The sequence below is a fragment of the Numenius arquata genome, chromosome 10 (assembly GCF_964106895.1).
Source record: "Numenius arquata chromosome 10, bNumArq3.hap1.1, whole genome shotgun sequence".
Classification (NCBI taxonomy): domain Eukaryota; kingdom Metazoa; phylum Chordata; class Aves; order Charadriiformes; family Scolopacidae; genus Numenius; species Numenius arquata.
In genome coordinates this window covers 6,868,082-6,889,656 of record NC_133585.1, presented here as the reverse complement: position 1 = coordinate 6,889,656, position 21,575 = coordinate 6,868,082, and the positions used below count along the sequence as shown (strand labels likewise).

At 39.2% G+C, this 21,575-nt stretch overlaps 1 protein-coding gene across 1 annotated transcript in view; it reads right to left on the bottom strand.

The window, feature by feature from the left end:
* LRMDA (leucine rich melanocyte differentiation associated) overlaps window positions 1-7,988 on the bottom strand; it is a 666,001-nt gene extending 658,013 nt beyond the window's left edge. The window contains exons 1-2 of the mRNA XM_074155105.1: window positions 7,959-7,988; window positions 3,502-3,602 (exon numbers count right to left, since the gene is read on the bottom strand). Coding sequence (XP_074011206.1) covers window positions 3,502-3,602; window positions 7,959-7,988 — 131 coding nt within the window. The remainder of the gene's footprint in view (window positions 1-3,501; window positions 3,603-7,958) is intronic.
* Window positions 7,989-21,575: the final 13,587 nt, after the last annotated feature.

Genomic DNA, 21,575 nt, shown 5'->3' with positions numbered 1-21,575 from the left:
TTATTATCCAAACAAGTTTAAAAGAAAAAAGAAAAAGTCCAGGGGGAAAAAAACCTCCTTGGTTTGTACAAAACAAGCAGCTATATTTCCTAGAAGGACACAACAGCATCTCTTGGAATATGTTATTAAGGGCTTGGCAAAAGCTCTTTGTGTCTAAGTCACAAAATACAGTACGTTAGGTTAATTGCTTTCCACTTCACTAATAGCATGAACCAGTTTTCCCACCTTTTTCACAGTACACCTGGGCAAGCCTCTGAAAACACACATTTACAGTGGAAAGCCTTAAATGGCAAAATGACTTCCCTGGCTCTAACCTGATTTTGCAACAGTTATCTACATCATTGTGGTATCAAAATCAGTATCATTCACTAAAGCAATTGTTCAATCAAGTACTACATTACATCAGTTGCATAAGAAAGTTTTGTGACATCTGTCTCATGCAGTATAAATACATCTTTCTGATAAGAGTATTTTATCATAGAATCATAGAATGGTTCGGGTTGGAAGGGACCTTAAAGATCATCGAGTTCCAACCCCCCTGCCATGGGCAGGGACACCTCCACCAGACCAGGTTGCTCAAAGCCCCATCCAGCCTGGCCTTGAACCCCTCCAGGGATGGGGCATCCACAACTTCCCTGGGCAACCTTTATGTGGGTAAGCGTGTGTGTGTGTGTGCACACCAAAGACTGCAAGTCTACAGCTGCACACAACTTTGGCTCAGAAAGGCCAGCACTGTCTTGCAAGAAGAGTTTGCTGCCAACTGACAACAAACCTGAACAGTTACTACGACAGAGAGGTATCTCTCTTTCTCTCCATGCAACTGCACTCATGATAGCAGTATCAAATAACATGACTGCAAATACTACTGCCCACAAAATAAATTAAAAAAAAAAAAAAAAAAAAAAAAAATCGGACCAGGACCTAACACTCTCTATGCTCAATTTCTTAAATTCTTAATGTAATTGTTATGTTGTCAGAAATTGTATTGACACTTTTACATAACAGAATATATTGCCTGCTACAGGAGGATGATTCCTTCCTAAATATTTGGCAGTAGCCATACTTCCAGAGCATAGGACACAGAAACCTTAGATGCAAAACAACATTAACAAAAGGTTAGTAAGAACTTATTTACTGCCTAACACTGAGAACAGGTAACTGTTGAATATTTCAGCATTCCTCTGGCTTAAATACAGGCTAAAAAATTAGTGACCACTGAAATATTTTTTTCTTTCAAAGAACACATACACGATTTCATCTAATAATGAATCATATTATAATGAAAGCTAATATATTTACTGCAAATAATTATTGTGCCAGCAAAGCACAATATCTTCTTTATCTTTTTCTAGATTTTGATCACCCTTGGTCATCTTCACTCAACTTATGCCTTTATGAACAGATAGCAAGTTTTCTAGAAAATCAAACTCCTTTGTAAAGAGACATTAAGTTTAGTTTCTTCCCCACTGAAAACAACACACTAAAAACTCACTGATAAATATCATAACACTCATCACTATACTACAGTATGGTCAGATTTTTCAAGGAATAACATTTGATTAAAGAAGATGACAATGATCTTACTATTTACACTTGCTTTAACAGCTGCCCAAGACACCTCTTCTATATTCACATGAATTTAAGACTATGACGTTTATTCTACATATTATCTGATTCTCTCTAATATACAGACACAGTGCTTATATATATGAGTGCAGACCAGTCTGAACAGCAACTGTATAATAAATACCTCATTCTTAGTTTCTGTATGTTTAGTATAACTATCACAGCTCAAATAAGAAAACATTACTGCTCTCATCACGTTTAGTATTAGATTCCTTAAGCTAAAAAGGAAAAAAAAAAAAAAAAACAGCAAACCACCAAACACCCCACAAAGCAAAACAAAAATAACACCTCTCCCCTTTCCCCAGATGTGATTTCTGGCCTTAGAACACTTGTACAGCTCTACAACAGCAAGCTATCCTACATCAACAGTTGATTGCAGCTACCACAAAAACTAGCACTTTATCTCACAGTTCCCCACAAAAGATTTTAACACTTTTTATTCCCCCCCAAGCCCCAATAAAAACCAAATTATATCCTGTCTGAAAAACAGGATAAGTGATAGTGTTTTGGGTAGGGAAGGAAAAAAGGAATGAAAACACAGATTTGAGAAACAGACCAGCAACTAAGATCTCCATGAAAACATGAACTAGTGACTTAAAGTTTTAAAGTAGTATTTCACATCTAGATTTAATTTTAGCATTTTACTTTATGAAATAAAACAAACTCAGAGGAACTGTTCCTCAAATCATGCATTGAATGAAAAAAAAGAAACTATTTTCTGGGTTTTTTTTCCCAGAGGAAGAATCTTCGAAGGTATCAAGAAGGAGCATCTTGTTGATGACATGTTGAATCTGAATATACGTGCAGAACTTGAATTATCATCATGACAAAATGAAAAAATGCCTATATAATTCTCTTTCCCAGAAAAATTCTCTCTTCTGATTACACTTTCCATAGGTCCAGAGTCATCAGCCAGAAGTACAAGACAATAACAATCCACAGATTGTTTAGTGTCTCCTTTGCTCTGCTGCCTCTTGCATGTAGGACTCAGATGTTCAGAGTTGACAGTGGCTCAGGATAACATTTATGAGTATTAAGTTAAAGCCAGTGGTTGTCACCCCTAGGAGAACAAGGCCCCAGCACGCTACTTTTATGTGTCTTACTCCTTACAAGGAGACTCTAAGCTCACCCTCAATAAAATAAAAGGAAAACTCAAGAGTTCAACCCCACCACTGAAAAACTATGCTTTTCTTAAACAGACAACTACACGCCATTCCTTCCTCCCTACAGTCGCCAACCTGAAAGACAGACTGGTGAACCTCACCAGGCTTTCTCACAAGGATTAAATGAAAAAGGATACTGTCATAACTAATGGGAATACTACAGAATTCTAAATCGATCCATGTATCAAAATAATTAGAATTTATTTATAAATTCTAACAGAACTTAGTTTTAGCACTTGAATACACAGCTGCCCAAAAATAAAATCATACAATAAAAACACATCATCTGGGAAAAGAGTATTACAAACCATTTATGGTAATAACCAGGGATCTACAAACAAAAAGAAGGGAGAGAAGCACACACTTACTTGCATTCTGGTTAAGAGCAATTCACTTTTGATCCCATTCTTCATTTCTTCAGTTAATGATGTTTATTTTCCATTTTGAGCAGAGAACTAACCATAAGCTCCTCACGGGGCATCATTTACATTAACACAAGAAATTTCCAGACTCACCTGGTTATTTGTGTTCCAAGTGCGCAAGAAAAGGAGACAAACATTGCCTACAAAAACAGCATCATCCACTTGATAAAACTAAATTTACCTGACATACATGTATGTTTCTATTTTGAAAATAAAAAAAAATAGTAAATACTCTATTTTTGGAGTTGATGTCCCATATTGCACTTGAAAACCTACATATCACCACATACCTTAGCAAGTTGAAGCTAAGATCTAGCCTTTTTGCCATATGTCCATATATTCTTCCCAGGAATTCTGGAATTTCTTCGCAGTCTTGACTAATGTAGGACACCTGAGAATTGGAAACAAAATGGAAACATTTCATAAGTGGATTATTTAGTTTCCTGTCCAGATTCCATCTCATTGATCCAATGACAACACACAATATAGTAAATACTCATTACAGCTTTAAGCTACATCAGTTTTACTGCTATAGAATCTATCACAATCCCATTTTCCTATCAATACAATCAGCTTCATATTTATTACATCTATCGTCTTATGTACAATGTGTTGTCTCCTTTCGGGTAAAAATAAGTCGATCAAATACATCGCATTTCTTCTATTCCACTGCTAATACTTCTATCTAACATTATTTGTATTACCATTCTGATACACTCCAGAAGAAATTTTTTTGAAAGATCAGAATCCATTCAAAGGACTTGTTAGTTTGCCTCTCAGTCCATGGCACACTGAAAGAACACTTTGGAAAGTTTGGTCCAGAAATACCTAAGCAGTGTCCTGTCAATCCATTCTCATAACCATTCCTTGAGGAGATTATTATTCCCAGTGATGTGCTAGGGACAGAGCAAGAGGGCTGCCCGAGAGCTGAAACAACAAGCATGCAGCTTTTTTCACAGTCGTGTAAGTCTTAAAGATTTCTAACTTAAACACCCATGTTCAGATCACACACACCCAAAATACTTGTGAATGTGTTTCCTCTTTTTCATACCAGCCCATCTAACCCACCTTTAACAAATATACGAAGAATTAGTGGTAGCAAAAATACAGTCAACTCAGATACTTTATTTATTTATTTATTTTTAGCCAGGATGAAGTGAGTCATAATATTTCCAGAAAAACACAAACAATAAAACAGGTAAGCTGCTAAACTTTTTCTATTCTCTCTGCTCCATTGTCTTAGAAGTCTTTGGTTTGATTTCTTCAAAGCCTGCCAAACCTATTGGCATGAATTCTATACATCTATATTGGCTCATCCTCCCAGCGTTCAAAGTATCAGTATAAATACTGATGTTTCAGATTTTGTGCTAAAGAAATCTTAGTTGTCCTTAAATAGCAACTTGCTAGTTAAGTAATTTCAACACCGTGTTAGATCACTATCTGTAAGATATGGCTATTATCTAAATATTTAACATAAAGTCAATTTCAAGACCATATCCCACTGGTCTAAAAGATAAATGAAAAGTTAAATGAAAAATATGCAAAAACATCAGTCAAACTTTGTTTGGATACTATTTCAATTTCCGTTAAAATAGAGACTCCTCTGCAGGACAGACTGACAGTAGGTACTTTTGCAAGTCATCCCGGTCTCTTCCACTCTAAAAATGATTGCGATCTGATAATACTATATTGCATCCCATTTAATTCATTTTGTTCAATAACTTCAACAGATAAAGCTGACAACAGTGAAATAATTTTTACGAGCAGAAAACAGGTAGCTTGAAGCTCACTTTAACAACTTCTTCCCCTTGTTAAACCTCTTGCAATAAATCCTGCTACCAGACACGCACATGACTTTAGCAAATAAACGGACAAAAGGGAAAGGAATTGTTTTGGGTAGTTGGCATCGTAATGGTTTGGAGATAACAGAAACCATTTTGCAGAATTTATTGAATTAAATATGTAGGGCTTTTTCCTCCAGTTTTCATCCAAGACAAATACAACGCACTTTACAGCACACATGCAGGAATGCATACAAGAATTGCTTTGTTTTTCACAGGATGGTAGATTTCTTTAAACTAATGCTTGCAAACCCTTGGAAAGACACCACATTAACAGCAGAATAATACTTTGGATTAAGTATTCAGTTCAATGTAACATGATGAAATAGAAATTACTAAAATATGACGTCTATTAGGACTAGGAGTGCAAGACCGTCTTGAGCAATTACAAACGTAGCGAGAGCAGAGATCACCCCTTTGCTTTTCACCCAGGGAGGAGCGGTTGGAAAGGCGCAAGGGGCTCTGACCTGCATTCCCACTGCTCCAGAAACTTACCTGGCCATAAATGCTCTAGCTCCACAAGAACAAAAGTTGAAGAAAAAAGTTAATACAAATGTGTCTTGGAGCACACAGGAGGCAAAATACATAAAATGTTGCAAAGCTTCAGCCTTTGAATTGTCATATACAAATAGATTTGCATAACTGGTACAGATTATTTGTTGATGAAATATGGTTGTCATGACCTTTTAATACTGAGGCCTTGTAAAAGGAATTTCACTTCCACAAAGCCCACTTCAGCACACTCACCGTACAAGCACCTTTTTCAAACAAATGGATTTATTTTTCCACAAAATACACAAAGTGCATTCAACTTCAGATCTTTGTACCCCACAGACATGAACTTGCTTTGGATACCCAAGGACTCTCTGCCGTAAGAACAGCAGCAACCACCAACGACATACTGCATGAGAAGCCTTTTTAAACAAGTTTTCAAGAGTTATTTCCCCATTTTTCTGCTCTTTAATCCTGGAATAATGCTGATACAAAACAAGACTCCAGTAGCCTGGACAAAAGAAGAATAACATTTCTTCATTTTCATTCCTTCAGTTCAAAACCATTTACCCAGAAAACAATAAAATAGACATAGTATTCTTCCTTTTGCATCCATCTCAAATACCCTCAAAACGAGTATGGGCTTTCAAGTACATATCCAGAGATGTCATCACTGAAGATGAGAGCAAGCATACTTTTCCCAAGACTCCTCAGCTCTCCGAGTGCAGGGCACATCAGTAACAGGAGATTTCTTAGATTTTTCTATACCAGTCACAGAACATCACTTGAGATTAAAAACTGGATGTAGATGTTTCCATTGCTTTATTCTCCAACTCAAATCTAATACAGGTTGGTCACAGTCAATGATTCTTATTACTGGTGCCCTGCTTAATATCCCACTAAAGTGATCTGAGAGTTTCCCACAAAGCCCAGCATCAGATTGTCTATGGACGCCTCAGACATTCTTGCAGACTCTTTAACACACTGTATGTAATTCAGGGAAAAAAAAAAGATGTTTTTACAAAATATTTAAAACAGAAGTTAACTAGTCAATAGCAGATGCACCTCTCTTCTGCTTTAGTGTCAGAGGATATTAGCATTTACTCTATGCAATCATTTTACAATGATATTGTAATCTTCGTAACTCATAAAGTAACATCTTTAATAAAGACTGTCACCAAATAGGTCATGTACGAACTCTAGATAGTGCATATTCTTTTCCATTGAAGGGAACTACATCTGGACAATATTTCCAGTCAGTCGAGCATTATATTTTACTCAATGCTCTTAGAAGATTGTATGTTAGGCCCATAGCCAAATTAAGAATACACTTTACTTGACAGGGCTCAAGGCAGGCTCAAGGGAAGAAGGCAGCATGTTACTCAGTGCAATAGTGTACCACAGAGACCACAGGAACCATTTCCTGCAGCAGCTGCAAAATTAGCCAATTACCTCCATATCACACACACATTTTCATGAATTCCACACAAAAATTGTGACCAGATTAAAGAAGTAATTAGATGGGGAGCACCCTGTCTTAATGGCAAACCATTTTAAAAAGAACACAAGCTTTATTTACTCTTTTTGTGGGGGAAAAGAATATTTTGCTAGTTTTAGTCACGGATTCGGCAGTAGTGATATCAAATTCTAGCTAGAACATTTTTCAGTAGCCAAATAAGGCACTGGGTAAAGGCCACTAGGATTTGTTTCGCTTCCCAACTTCTCTCTCTAACCAAAACGAAACACAGACAGCGTTTACTTTCAGCAGGAACAACTATTTCAGTCCTTCTCCTCCAGTTGATGCCCGCAGCCCACTCAAACCTGAGCGGGGCAGGGTCCCGGGGCAACCGGCGGTCGCTCCGGGGCAGGACTGGCTGCTGGGCCCGCCGGACCCCGCTCCGGGTGCGGCTGCGGACCTCGCCCGGGAGCGCGCCCGTTGCGCCGGAGCAGCCCCGAGAGCGGCAGTGACAATCCCCAGTCGCCGGTTACCGCGGTGCTCCGTTACCTACCCGTTACGAATGAGCCCTGCCAGCGCACACCCTCGAGGGCCGCCCCGCCTTACCTTCCCCCCCCACCCCCCCCGCCGCTGCCGGGGCCAGGGACGGCCCCTCGGCTCTTTCCCTGCCCGGCCCAGCGGCTCTGCCACAGGCGATCCCCGCGCAGCACCGTTCCGCGGCGCGGTGCCTACCTGCGGATGGAAACTAAAACTCCCCGGACCCCTACGAGCCCGCCGCCGCCCCCCACCCCCGCGGGAGCCTCCCCCGGTCCCCGCCGCGACCGGCGGGAGCCGGCCGGGAGTTGGGGCAGCCGCTACCAGTGCCGGGGGCGGGGACGCGCCGGCCGGGGCGGGCTGCCTCCGGCAGGTGGGGCCGCCGCCGCCCGGGCCCTGCGAGCGGCGGGACGCGGACACTTACTTGCGCTCCGCTCACCACGACTCCTGCCATGGCGGCGGGGGGGGGGGGGCGGCGGCGCCGGGGCTTCCGCGGGGTCGGGGCCGGGCCGGGCCGGGCTGGGGCCGCCGCCGCTTCCTCGCGGCAGTCAGCTGACGCGGGCGGAAGCGCGGCCGGGCCGCGGGCGGGGGCGGTGGCAGCGCGGGGCTCCCGCCGGCACCTGCGGCCCGGGGAGGGGGGTGCGCGGGGGTCCGGCCGCCGGGCTGGTGGCCCTGAGGCCCTGCCGCCGGCTTCCCGGCAGAAGGTGGTGCGCTCCCGGGCGGGACGGTGAGGGGGGTGAGGGGTGAGGGTCTGCGCCTGCGGGCCCCAGCCGGCCCCCTCCGGCGGCCGCCCCCGGTCCCGCCGCGGTGCCTCGCCCGCATCGAAGGTCCGACGGCCACGGGCTCGGCTGCGGTGGGCCCGGCCCGCGCCTTGGGTTGGGACAGGGGTGGAAGAGGCGCTGGGAAGAAATAATGGAGATAGTTGATGGGTGCGACGGTGACTGGGGAATGGGGGCTTGGATTTCGTTCCCAGTAGGAACTAGGTGACTTGGAGGGTCACCTGGAGTGGCTTTCCACCTACCAAGCAGCCCGTTTATTTGTGGCAAAAAGCATAACTTGCCTTTGGAGAGATGTATGTCACTGGTAAAGCAACACATGCAGAAGTAATCTACAGGAGAGGCCCGCACCCCCATAGTGGTATCTTTTGCCTACAGAGTATAGGGTAGTTTGTGCAGAAAACAGAAACACCCGTGGAATTATCAGAAATACCTGTCAAACTAGTCTTTCCAGGGCATGAGAACTTGCTAATTAAAGTAATGGCATGATGGCAGGTTATCACTGGTGAGGCAGAGTAGGGAAATTGAAGGGTTTCTGTAAGAATTTTATGTGAGAGTTTCAAAGATACTTAGGTTTCCCAGGCTTGGATCCTAAATCCTATTAGTCAGCTACCTACCTCTTCAGCTGCCTAAGCACCTTTAAAAATCTGGCTCTTCTTTCCCCTTTATTGCTAATATAGCATAACTCACTCTTGCTGAAAGCAGAGGCACATGCTGTGAGGGGAAATAAGGTTCAGGAGGATACATATTCTATGCTGCAAACCACTTTCTACAGTTTATTCAGCAGCACAGCAGAAACTAATGCTGTACTTGCTGCTCTGCCTCTTAATACCAACAGAATAAATTCTTGGTACAGATGCGGCACTGCACCTTCTCTCGAGCCATTCCTCCTTTCATGCTGGCTGCTGAACAGGAAACACAGAGCAAATAGCTGAGGAAAAAAACGTTTTGTACGTCTTTTTCCTCCCTGTTATTTTACTGTATTGTGTTAAAAATAGAAATGGGCCAACATGTAGAAAAATCAAAACACAGTCAATGAACAAACCACTCCATTGCTTTGAACTGATCTAATTTTCCTTGTATCGTGCAAGACAGAGAAGAATCAAACCCTTCATCCACAGCAAATAAGCTGATCCTACACTGATGAATAAAAGTTTTGTTTCTCTAAGTAAGAGTTCTCCACCAAGGCATGCTTGCTAGTTCAGGTCATCGCTGAACATGCTTCAAACAATCAGTGCTTTTATTTATTTATTAGATTATATAGCAAATAACGTATGCCAAGGAAAACAAGTACTATGTGAACTGTGAATTTAAACAAAGCAATACATTCTCCTCCTTCTGCATCTACCTCTTTTTATCTCTTCTTACAAGCATGCGGTTCCCATCAGCATGAACACAGACAGCTCCAGGCACAAAGTGGCCCACTCCTAGAGTTAGCTGCATTTGTCTTCATGGAGTAAATTCAGTTCAATAGTACACTCCTGTAAAATTGGAATAACTATATTGAAAACAAGTTAGCACATCATTATCTATATTATTAGTATTAATTTTAGTGGAGTGTTAGCTGTCACTTTCGAGAGATCTACAGAGAAAAAATTCCTGCCTGAACAGTTCACAAAATAGCACACACAAATAATAAGAAGTCTGTTTTTTCCATCTTCTTACATTGCCAATTGCATTAACCTGCCATTGATCCTCCTACTTACTAGGCAAGACCTTGTCTAGAGGGAAAAGTTGCAGGTGCAGCTCCCTAAACTGGGTGACTTAAATTGACTTTATCATCTCTTCAATCGGTTGAGCTGAATTTTGTAAATTACAAAAACAACTTAAGGAGGGGGCAAACTGTTTTAAGTGCATCTGGCTTATAATCAGTCTTTTGAAACCAGTTCAACGTTTTCTTGTACAGACACGGCCTAGATTATTATCTGCCATGGATAAAATAATAGCTCCAAATCCCATGGTGTGTAACAAACAGGGAGTGCTGCCGACCGCAGTGACAAAATGGGCCTATTATACTGTACAGGAAGCGAAAAACAAAACTCTCTAGAACAGAGGAGTGGAGAAGAGCGATGACTGTCTTGTTATGATGCTTCCCTACACATTGAAAACTTACCTCTTGAAAGTCCTAATTCTGCTGCCAGTTTCCTACAGGATGATTGGCAAATTTCTCAAACTTTGGTTTTTCAGAGTCTCTGTTTTATTCCTTAATTTCTAGGCACCCATCATCTGCACGTAATTTTCAAAAGGAATGAAAACTCACAGCTGCAACTGTCTTACCACTGGAGGAGTATTTTGTAACATCTAATCTGAAATTGTAACGAAGTTATAACATTGTCTCAGATTTCAAACGTATGAGTCAATGTGCTCATTAGTTTGTGCCTCATGTTATTATGAAGCTAAAATACATTACAGTGCTATATAAATACAGGAGGGCTTTTTTAGCTTTTGAGCCTGCTGATCATCAGTGTCACTTTATAGCACAGATTCCAAATGATTGTGGGGCTGCCTCTGGTTTTAGAATGTTTTTCTCCTTACAATATATATTTATCCTTCTGAGCACCCCAAAACACTGCCTTCTTAAGTCCTGGCCCTGCACAACCTGAATCATCTGAATGTTTTCTTTAGCTTTGATAGAGCTGCCTATATGAGTAAAGCTTTAGAGAACTAAGTTTGTAGTTATAGAATATATTTCTGTTGATGGCTGATGAGAAGCTGAAAATTTTGTGAGGATTTTTTGTACAGGTAGAAATAATTTATATGACAGTGGGGCTTAGCTGACCTTTGAAATGTCTTTTTTACAGTGTATGTACACACAAGGTATAAAAATCACTTGCTTATTTAAATTATCATTTTCATTGCACAATTAGAAGCAGAAGGTAGCACTTCTGTATGCACCATTCAAATATGATTTCCTTAGATTTTAAAAAAAATATTTCCAAAACTGCTGATATGAGTTACATACAGACAAAACCAACATTTAAAAAAAAAAAAAAAAAAAGAAAGAAAAAACAAACCAAACAACTAAATTAAGTTTTCTTGTGCATAGGTACAATGAGTTACTAATATGCTCACTATATTTTTTTTTTACATTCACAGATATATATATTACAAATTGAGCAGACCCATCCTTTGAATAAAGAGCACTAGATGTTCAAAATAAGATAATACCTATAGAGCAGCCCCCAAATAATGGGGAAGCAGTGTATCAGCACCATGGTAGATACCTGTCAGATCCTTCCTTTTTTTCTAAGTTCTTTGCATAATAACAGAGCTTTAAGTCATTTTAGCAGTCATTAGCCTGAAATGTATACACAGCTATAATTATGAAATCTCATTGATCAACTGATTAAAACAATTGGCTAATACATGCCAGTAAATTTGGCATAGCAGCAAGCACCGAATGAGTTATATAATTTTATATAAAACCTATATATACATTTGTTTTCCTATCTTAAAAGAACACTGAAGTTTTATAAGAGGAAAAAGCAGCAATCCTGAGTGTTTTATTAACTGAATGTTATAAAAATATTTCAGACTGTGAATTAAAATTATCTGTTTTCCAGCTTATAGCACACTGTGCATGTATGTCTGCACGTGCTTGAATACAATCACTTTACATTTCAGAGTAAGACAAACACCAACATATTGTCTTCTTAAAAATATATATCTTATTTCTCCTGACAAAATAGTGTGCTAGAACAAACTGAGTTTCCGAAGCAAAGCATTTCAGAAGAAAAAAAATCCCTGCCAAATCACAGAATTCTTCCAACATGACTGTCAGTAAATTTGGCTCAGAATTCACCCATATAATTCATTTTGTTGATGCTCACAATGAAAAAGCTGTCTTAAAATATTTGTTGATAAGTATCCACAACAATACGATGCTTAATACAAAATGAATCAATTTAGCTGTAAGAGAATGACTGTAGTACATATGGACATTTTGTCCATATTACCAGAGGAACCTTTTACTCATAACACAGCTTTGCTTACACCTGTTTTTAATTGCAAACAGTTAAAGATGGTGTTTAATGTCCAAACTAATAACTTCAGATGTCTCCAAGGAAATAGTATCACTAGGACTCTGCTGTGAAACACACAGGAAAAAAATAAACATGATGGAAAGAAGATAAAATGCAACAAAGTATGCAGTTTAATCTTTCTGACAAAGACAAAAAGAAATGCAGCAATGATGATGTCATTTGCCATTCGGAAGGTGAACTGCTGGAAACTAAGTTTCTCTTCTATCTCCAACCTATTTCCTATATTCCCCATTTACAATGACATTTAACAGCCAACGATACACAAGTTGAAGGGATCTGAAAAGCAAGTTACGCGTGTACCCTCAATCCACCCTCAGTACACCTTTTTTCGAACTACATTAGTACGAGTGTGATATAGTGCTACAAAACTTGAAGATATGAACATCCAAATTCTTTCTTTTCTTTTTTCTTTCTGCTGCTGAATTAAAATGACGGTAGAGTGATTTTTTTTTTTTTTTCAGAAGTGTATGCCCACACTTGTGTGTGTTTGAAACTCTGCAAGACACATTTGTCCAGAAAAGTAGCACTGGAAATTGGTTATTCCATACCACCATGGGCCCATATAATACCTCTCAGTTTGCTTTGAGTTTTCTGCTGTTAACTAATGGCTTTGATTTACATTTTCCATCCTTGTGGAGACTCTTACAAGAGAAAGGAGGGCTAATATTTTTACTTTTGTCTAGGGTTTTTGCTTTTTTATCCTTTCCTGCAACACAGAAGCACAGTGTCCAATCTGATTCATGTCCTAAGAAAACCTCTTGCATTTTGGCTCTTTGATTTCTCCCCTGTCCCCAAGCAAAGCAGAATGATGTCTAAAACCACCTCTGGGATACATTTAATTATTATTTTCCTATTACATGACAGCAATGTAGTATGAGCACAGTAAGGCTACATGGTGATTGTGAATGAGTGCAGTTCTGACATAAGTTCTCTCACTGTTTTATTGAAAAGGCACCTTGAAGTTCAGCATTTTCTGATGTCTTTAGAAAGCTTCACTTTGTAACCTTGTTAGCATTCTTTTAAGTTTTTGTATAGGCTTTATAATGCAATATACTATAAGCTAAGAGTTTTCAAAAACCAGAAAAAGCTAAAAGCTTTGATGACAGGAGGAAATAAAAAACTTTCCTGAAATTTTTATGCAGTAATCTCATCTGGTTTCCACTGAAGTTAATGACAGCTTTGTCGACCATGGTATGGCCTGAATACAATGAAAAATCCCCTATGTTACATTATATAGCACACTATAGCTATTAGGCTAGAATTACATTTAATAAGTGACGCTCTCAATAACTAAGACATAGCAACAATAAATTGTGCAATTTAATTCTGCCTTCTCATAACACGTTATGGTACAGGGTTGGGTTTGGTTGATGGGTTTTTCTCCTTAATGTACAGGAGTCTGTTGTCTTTAGACTATAGAACGAACACAGCTAAGTAAATTTAACTCAACCAGGTGAAATATCACAAAGTTCTTCAATGCACTATATTACCAGAGAATCTAGCAGTTTTTAATGCATTTATTCTCACCCTATGCCAGGAACATAGAAAAATCCTCTTCTCCCTATCCTACGGAAAAGAAACTGAGGCACAGAAAGACTAATTTATTTGTATAAAAACTTACACTTACTATCTGTAGCCAGCTAGGGAACTGAACCTACATCTCCCAAGACCTAGGCCGATACCCCAACTATAGACAATACTCAGTCTTGGTTTATCCTATTCCGTGTAAATGCACAGCAGGTATTATATAACAAAAATTGTTATTACCAGACAGGAAAAGAAACAACTGTAGAACCATTATTTCTTTGCTCCCAGTGGACAATACTTGTGGCAAAAGGATATTCCAAGCTGAAGGGTGATTATGATTCTCTGTGTGTCCCACCCAGAGTATGTAGCACACAGGAGACAGATGCTGGCACGGGGCATCCACAAGCTCTGTAGATTATTGCAGGGTTTTGACATGTTGCCAAAACTAAATGTATAGCACAGACCAAAGACAAGAAATGGTATTTTTCAGTAGTTTATAATTCATGCAATATAAATGTTTTTTCATAAAGCCAACAAAAAGGATGCCAGGATTATCCTCCTGAGAAGTTTCAAAGGCCTGTTGCTAACCATGGAGGTACAGAACACCTAATAAAAGATCATGAGAATTTTTTAATTTGAAAGAATTCAGTAATCTTCGTATGGAAGCTGTTGCTTCCTCTTCTCCTATAATTATATGTTGCATGCATACACAGAGATTTTTTTTTTTTTGAAGCCTAAAGTGACTGACTCACAACAAACCTGAGGTGCTCTACTTCCTTACAATCCATTACGTATATGTGAATTTCAGGTTTGTTGGCTGCATTATCGTGGGAAAGTAAATTGCAATACTGAAGCAACTGTACATCTTTGTGCATCGGAGCTTGCTTGCTCGTAAGAATGCAACAATCAGCACTGGGGGGAAAAAAAAGGATTAAAGCTAGGATAAAGTCTAATTTGAGGCCATCCAACATTGCAGTTCTATTCTAAATGATAGATTTGAAATTTTAGAAGTTCAGCGAGGTATTTTCTTGTTCCAGGTCTCTGTCACAATGTCTGGAGCAGCAATTGTCTGTCACACAAAGACAAAACAAAATTATTGCAGGAAATTCTTGAATACAAAGATCAAACAACAAAGGAAGAGGCTGCAGGGGCCAGAGGAGTTTGTAGCTGAGCTGATCTCTCTTGTTTCAGCTGTCTTGGCAGTTCACTGTAGAACTGAAATGCCAGACCAGCCAGAGGTGTTTCATGGAGGTTTTTTTGCAGAAGGAACTATGTTCACCTGATTAATCCAAGGAGGCACAATCTGCATCTTATTTTGCCAACAACACTGCATAATAAGGGAGACCTATACATAAATAGGCATATACTATTGAAAATAGATGTTGGAAGGGGTCATATGCCCCTAAGACTCTACACCCCTAAAGACAGGTGTCTTTACCCCAACAGATGATTGTATGATCAGGAAGGAGTTCAAGACAAGGTGTGGGAGTATCTGACATTAGCAAACAGGTTCCTTTCCTGCTTCTTATGGCCCCACTTTTTAATCTTACATCTTTGAGCTGGTTATACCGGCAAAGAGCAAAATCACAACCTTCCACACAGATAAGAGATATGTGATACTGCTGCTGAGAAGAGAGCAGTAAGCAGGCATATGGTCCAATCAGAACTCAACATAGTACACTTCAGTATGGAATAACTTCTGTATTTTAAGGAGCAAAAGTTTTATTTCCCTACTGTTCAGTTCTAAAGCCAGTTGCTACGCTTTGTTATACCTTTTAAGTACCAAAGATTCCCACAGAAATGGAAGTTGCTAAAAATTTGGATGGCTATGAAAGAACAGAGCTCAAACAAAAGCCACCATCCTCTGCAGTTTGTTAAGCAGCAACTTTTCCCATTACTCACTACTTTCATCCACCCATCCTTCTGGGCGAGGAGGGATAAATATAGCTCAGCTAGTATTAATTGTGCATCATCTGGAGACATCACTAGGAAAAGAACACACATGATGCAAGAGGGAAGAGCTGAAAGCTGAAAGTTACAGAGGTACACTCTCTGCAAGCAATAAATTGTCAATTAATATAGATAGATACACATCAACCTGACAACTACAAAAAACAGGTTTTACACCTAATGAAAATGAAAGAAAATGCATGGGAAATCAAGGTGGTTTAGTTAAATTTGACTCTTCTTGAATCTTCCTGCTGGTGACTTTAGTGTCTTACTCCTCTCTTCCACTCTCCTTGCATGCAAATATACAGTATACTAACTCAGAAATCCTTTAAAAGCATTACCATGCAAAATCCCCTTTCCTAGGAAAGATGAAGCAGAAGGAATGCCTAATTGTAGACTGTAGATTCTATAGTACCTGGTGGTCCTCCAAGACATTTTTGTCTAAAGTTCTCCAGTCCTGCATCTAGCGTAACTCGGTCACACAATGTTCTGTACTTCAAGAACTAGCAAATCACGTGTAAGCTAGTGGAAGAACAAAGGAGCCCAGTGCAGTTGGTAAGGTATTTTCTGCAGGAACTACTCTTTAGCAAGAAACTGGCATTAATGTGAACAGGAAACACAGGGAAAAAAAATCCAACTTCTGAGTTAAGCAGTCCTGTGATATTAGAATTAGATTCATTTTAACTTTCCAAACACTATCCCACACCTCCTTTACAAAAACCTGTTCTAGACCCTTCTCACTATCCAAGTGGAAAAGTGAAAAGAGAGAAAGAAGCTGAGCCAATGTAATGCTTCATCCATTGAGAACAGAGCGGTATTCCATCAGCTGTACGTTATGTTTTAGTCTCCAAGCCATCTGTCCAAATAAAAAAAAAATATTTTGATAAGCCTTCTTTTGGTGAGAAACACAAAAGAAATAGCAGACTAAAACCAAATAAATTTCCTGTTTATACTGCAGAGATTATTAAAGTCAGACCAATGCTAAATTTAAGGAAATTCTTGTCTTAATTTTGGAATCCAATTTTGACTCCATACATAGAAAAGTATCCGAAAATGTGCTGATATTTGGCCATCATACTTGGGATCATTTCCACAATCACAAGAGAACAGTTCACAGCTTCAGATTAATAACTGCTGCTGCCAAGTAAAGATGAAGACGGACTGTTAACAATATAATATAAAGCTTCCCATGCTTGCTGGAATCCCGATCAGATGAGTAAAGTTACTTTCATCTGATGGTGTTGGACAACTGTCAAGGTTTGGGCCGGACTGGCCACTGAGATGAATGACAGATGGAGAGGAGGGAGAGGGAGAAAGGGACTTATGAGCTTAGAAGAAACTAAACTACCTTAATGAGAATATTAATAAGATAATAGAAAGAAAATAGGGAAATACATAAAATATATACAAAACCATATCAAGCTCCCAGGATGACAATCACGTCACTGTCAGGAACTGGGGAAGTCCCAGGCTGGACTTGGGAACAGACAGGAATTTGATTCCAGATCTGGAGTCAGAAATGCACGGATCAGGATCAAAGACAGACATAGTCCTCCCCAGACGCTGGCCGCTTAGGAAAGAGAGCTGACCCTTTGATGCCTCAGCTTTTACACTGAGCATGATGCAGATGGGATGGAATACCCTGTTGGTCAGTTTTGGGTCACCTGTCCTGTCCGCTCCCCCCTACCAGTGCGACCGCTCTACACTTTTCTGCTTCCAACACTCCAACAGGACAAATAACAGTTACCTGACCTTGGATGTTATAACAATAAGTATAAGCAAGAGCCTTTCTGCATACCATCCCTTGGCATAAATTATAAATACAGGTCTTATCGCTCTGAGAGCAAAAAGTTTCTGCACAATATGCTGTTAATTATCAGAGATTTTAATTAATTAGAAGAGACTTAGCTAAAAAGTCAAATTCCTGAACAGAAAGTTGGTTATGTTTTACCCCAAACCAGGCCAATAACATATATGACTAATTAGGAACAAAATATTTCAGTCCAGCAGAGAGATATCCACATTACAAAATCAGCATAGAAACAGATACCAGAGTTGGCATATTTGGAAAAAAAAAAAAAAAAAAAAAAAAAAACAACAACAAAAAAAAAGGTAATGATTGAATGGACATAGAGAATAAAACCACTTCAAACTCTCCTAGGCCTTGTCTCCAAATCAGAACTGAGAGAGCATGAGTCACACTGCAATGGTGTAAGGTCTTTAATTTCAATGCCAACAGTGTAGCATATTTCAATACCATTCACTTGCCAAAACCAAAAGACACCACAGGGTTCTGGTTTGGGATTTCTTTCTAGTAATGGTTATACCAGTGTATCTGAGTGACATAATAGTTCACATGATTATGTAGCAAGTTGGATTACCATGCTACATTTGGGTCACTTACTGAAGGTTCTGTACCTTGTTAAGACAGGGTTGGCTGAATTCTGTAATAAAAAGTGAAGGCTAAAAGAGATTTAGTCACAGATGATGCTGTGTTTTTAAAATTCAGTCACAGCAATATTACAATAGACTTCATACCAAGCCAAAGAAAAAAGGTTCAGGAAGTTTAAAACATTATTATTCATAAAACTTTTGCAAATTAATTTTTTCCTCTCTCTCTGAGGAAAAAAAAAACTTTATTTTTGGTGGAGTACCATGACAGAACCCAGCAAAAAGGAAACTGTCATAACAAATATAATCATGGATCAGGACTACAGGACAGAGGAATAAAACACTACTTTACAAATTGAGCTCTTAGAGAATTGGCAGTAACCAACAAAAACTACTTTATTCTCAGCACAAAACTTGTGAGAAATATGTAGAGTTAATTCTCATGATGAAGGAATAGAAATATCCAGATTAGCCAGCCAAACTTCAAGCATTTTTTCCCAGTTTGTCAGCTGTCTTAGACTTCCATACTAAAACAAGAAGAAAAAGAAAGAAACAACCATTAGGCTGTACTTTATAACAAGGTTCTGTTTGTAAATAGCTTTCAAAGCACTACTAACCAGTAATTAAGAGAATCTTAAAATTTTACAGCCTGAGAACCATGTGTTGAAGATGAGGTTATGCAGTAGCAGTCGTGGATGGCTATAAGCAGTGTCTGTTGGCTTGTTTAACCTTATGTCAATTCATTAACCTCCTCTTAAAATATATATAGATAATTTACTAAGCCTTTTTGGAATCCAAACATTTTCTTCTCTTGAGAACATGCACTCTGGTTCACATGTTCCTGGAGATACACAGCCAGGAAAGGTTTCACCCAGCCACCTGGCGCTCTGGCACCCCAGACATGGCGCTGAAGCCAGGTGAGCTCAAAATGCAGTTCCACGTGTGCTTCAGACACAGCTGCCTGGGTACAGCAAGTGGAGCCTCTTGTGGAAAGTCCTGACCACCTTGGACCTAGTGGCTAACTTGGATACTTTTCTCCTCTTTCTTTGATCTTACGTTTAGTACAAGTCTGACAAAAAAAAATAGGTTGAAAAAACATTAAACTCTTCATGAAGTGAAGAAAAAAAAAAAGTCTGGTGAAATAACCTCCAAGATGCAGCAGCATGGACAGTATTTCTGCTTATTCCGTATCATATTCCATAAATCATATGAAAGGATAGTAAGATATTAAATTCAGTTCTTCCCTACTGCTAATTTTTCATTATCAAAAAATGCATATGTTAATGAAGCCACAGAACTGTCCACACTGACACAAACAGAAAGAAATTCTAGTTATAAAATAACCACAGGTCTGAAAATCTTCTGTTACCTCAAAAGTGTAAGGGTGGCTGGTTCATAGTACTAATTAAAAATTGTTCTGTTTAAGCAGAAAAGCAAAGACCAAAACAGTCATCAACAACTAAACAGGTGAGTAAAAAGAAGACTTGATAAGTCCACTGAAAGATTTTAGAGATTTTATTTTACGCTTAATGACTGCTTACATGAATAGATATTTTTTCATCATACGGGCCCATAAACTGACATATTGAAAATAATATTTTCAAAGTTTTATCTACAGGGAAATTTTATTAGCATTCATCTTCTTCTAGTGAATGGAAATGCATGTTAATCCCCTTCTACTTTTACTGTTTCAAACTGTATTCACTGTACAGTGTTATAATTTGTCTTTCAGTGGAAAGATTATAAGTAAATGTGTTTGTATAAATTGTTCATAATGGTAAGTTCTTAGTGCTATTTATACTGGTTATTTTAAAATATAAAGAAGGCATACCTAACATTTCTAAAGTGTCATTCACCTGCAAATTTTATGACATTTTACATATATTAATCAATTAAGCCCTACTATACCCGTCTCAATTAGGCATTAATATCCCAATTTTACAGTTAGTTACACTGAGGATAGCTTGAAAGGTTAGCTGTCTTGCTAATACAGCTCAGGAATGGGGATAAAACCCAAGAATGACAATCGCTTCTCTGTGTGTAATGGAAAATAAAAAACCTTTTCCCTCTTATAGAGCAGAAAATATAAAAATAAAAAGCAAAATTAATGGACAAAAGTTAGAGCTCTTACAGAACTTTTACCTTTTCTTGACAAACTAACTATTGCTCCACAAACTTCTTGGAGAGAGGTAACTAGGTATGATCAAGACATTTCTACAAGAAGTTCCACAAGCTGTGGTCCTGTAGACCAAAGAAAAAACAGTGGCACAGAAGAGTAGTCCATACCAAGCTTGGCTCTCTCCACCTCCCAAGCCAGAATAAACATCTTCAACTAAACTTCAGCTTTGTACCACTTGGAGAAGGTTTTTTTTTCCGCTGGCTCCCTTAGAGCAGCTCCAGGCCCCTTTATGCTTGTTTGAACAGTAAAAATGAAGGTGTCCAATTAACATAGCTGTATAGTATCACATCACATTAATTCTATCAAACTTGCCAGTCTAATGAAACCAGAAAATAATTTTATTTCCATTTTCTATTCTGATTTTATTATGCAGAATAGCAAACGGTCACCCTGTTTATCCTGTTTCTGAGGTACTATAGTCTGTCACTGATTATAAAATGGTGAACCAATGTATTTCCAGGTGAACATCCTAAATGTAACCCATATTAGTAACCATAACTGCGTAATTTTTCTGCATGCTTTCAGTACTAATATTTAAAATTTAAAATTTACTGTTTTAGAAGTGTGTTCTTATTACTACCTTAAATTATAATCCTTTATTGCTTTTAGACCTCTAACTTGATACAGAAACCACTACAGGGTTTTCATTTTGTATCAGACTTCTGCATGTTCTGTGTGGGTGAAGAAGAAACAGGCTACTTTGCATGTCGTGCTACCTGGGTTTTTAACTACCACTCCTCTCAGCGGGGTCAGCAACAAACTACGGTCTCTTGGCATTCACTCTGTTGCAGATTTTGCACCAAATGAGGCAGGGATCACACACAAGTGATACTGTTTGCTCTTCATGTTCTGTCATCGTCAAGACTGTCGTCATGCCCATGAACTAAGCAACAGAACCAAGATTGTAGAGGCGACCTACTTTCTGGCACTTCATTTTTTCCCGTGCCTGACCTAGCGTGCTTAATGTTCTTTTAACTTAGGGTCACTATGATTGTCATTGAGGTTCTGAGCCAGGTACTTAGAGTACATCTGTAATGTCCCTATGTCAGGGAAACAACCCTAGTTCCAAGTCCTATTTATATAGATGGGCTGATCTCCAAACTGGCTCCACAACTGTCCCTTACCAGCTCCAGCCACAGGCCATTCTAGTACTCTGCATATATTGTAATCACTTA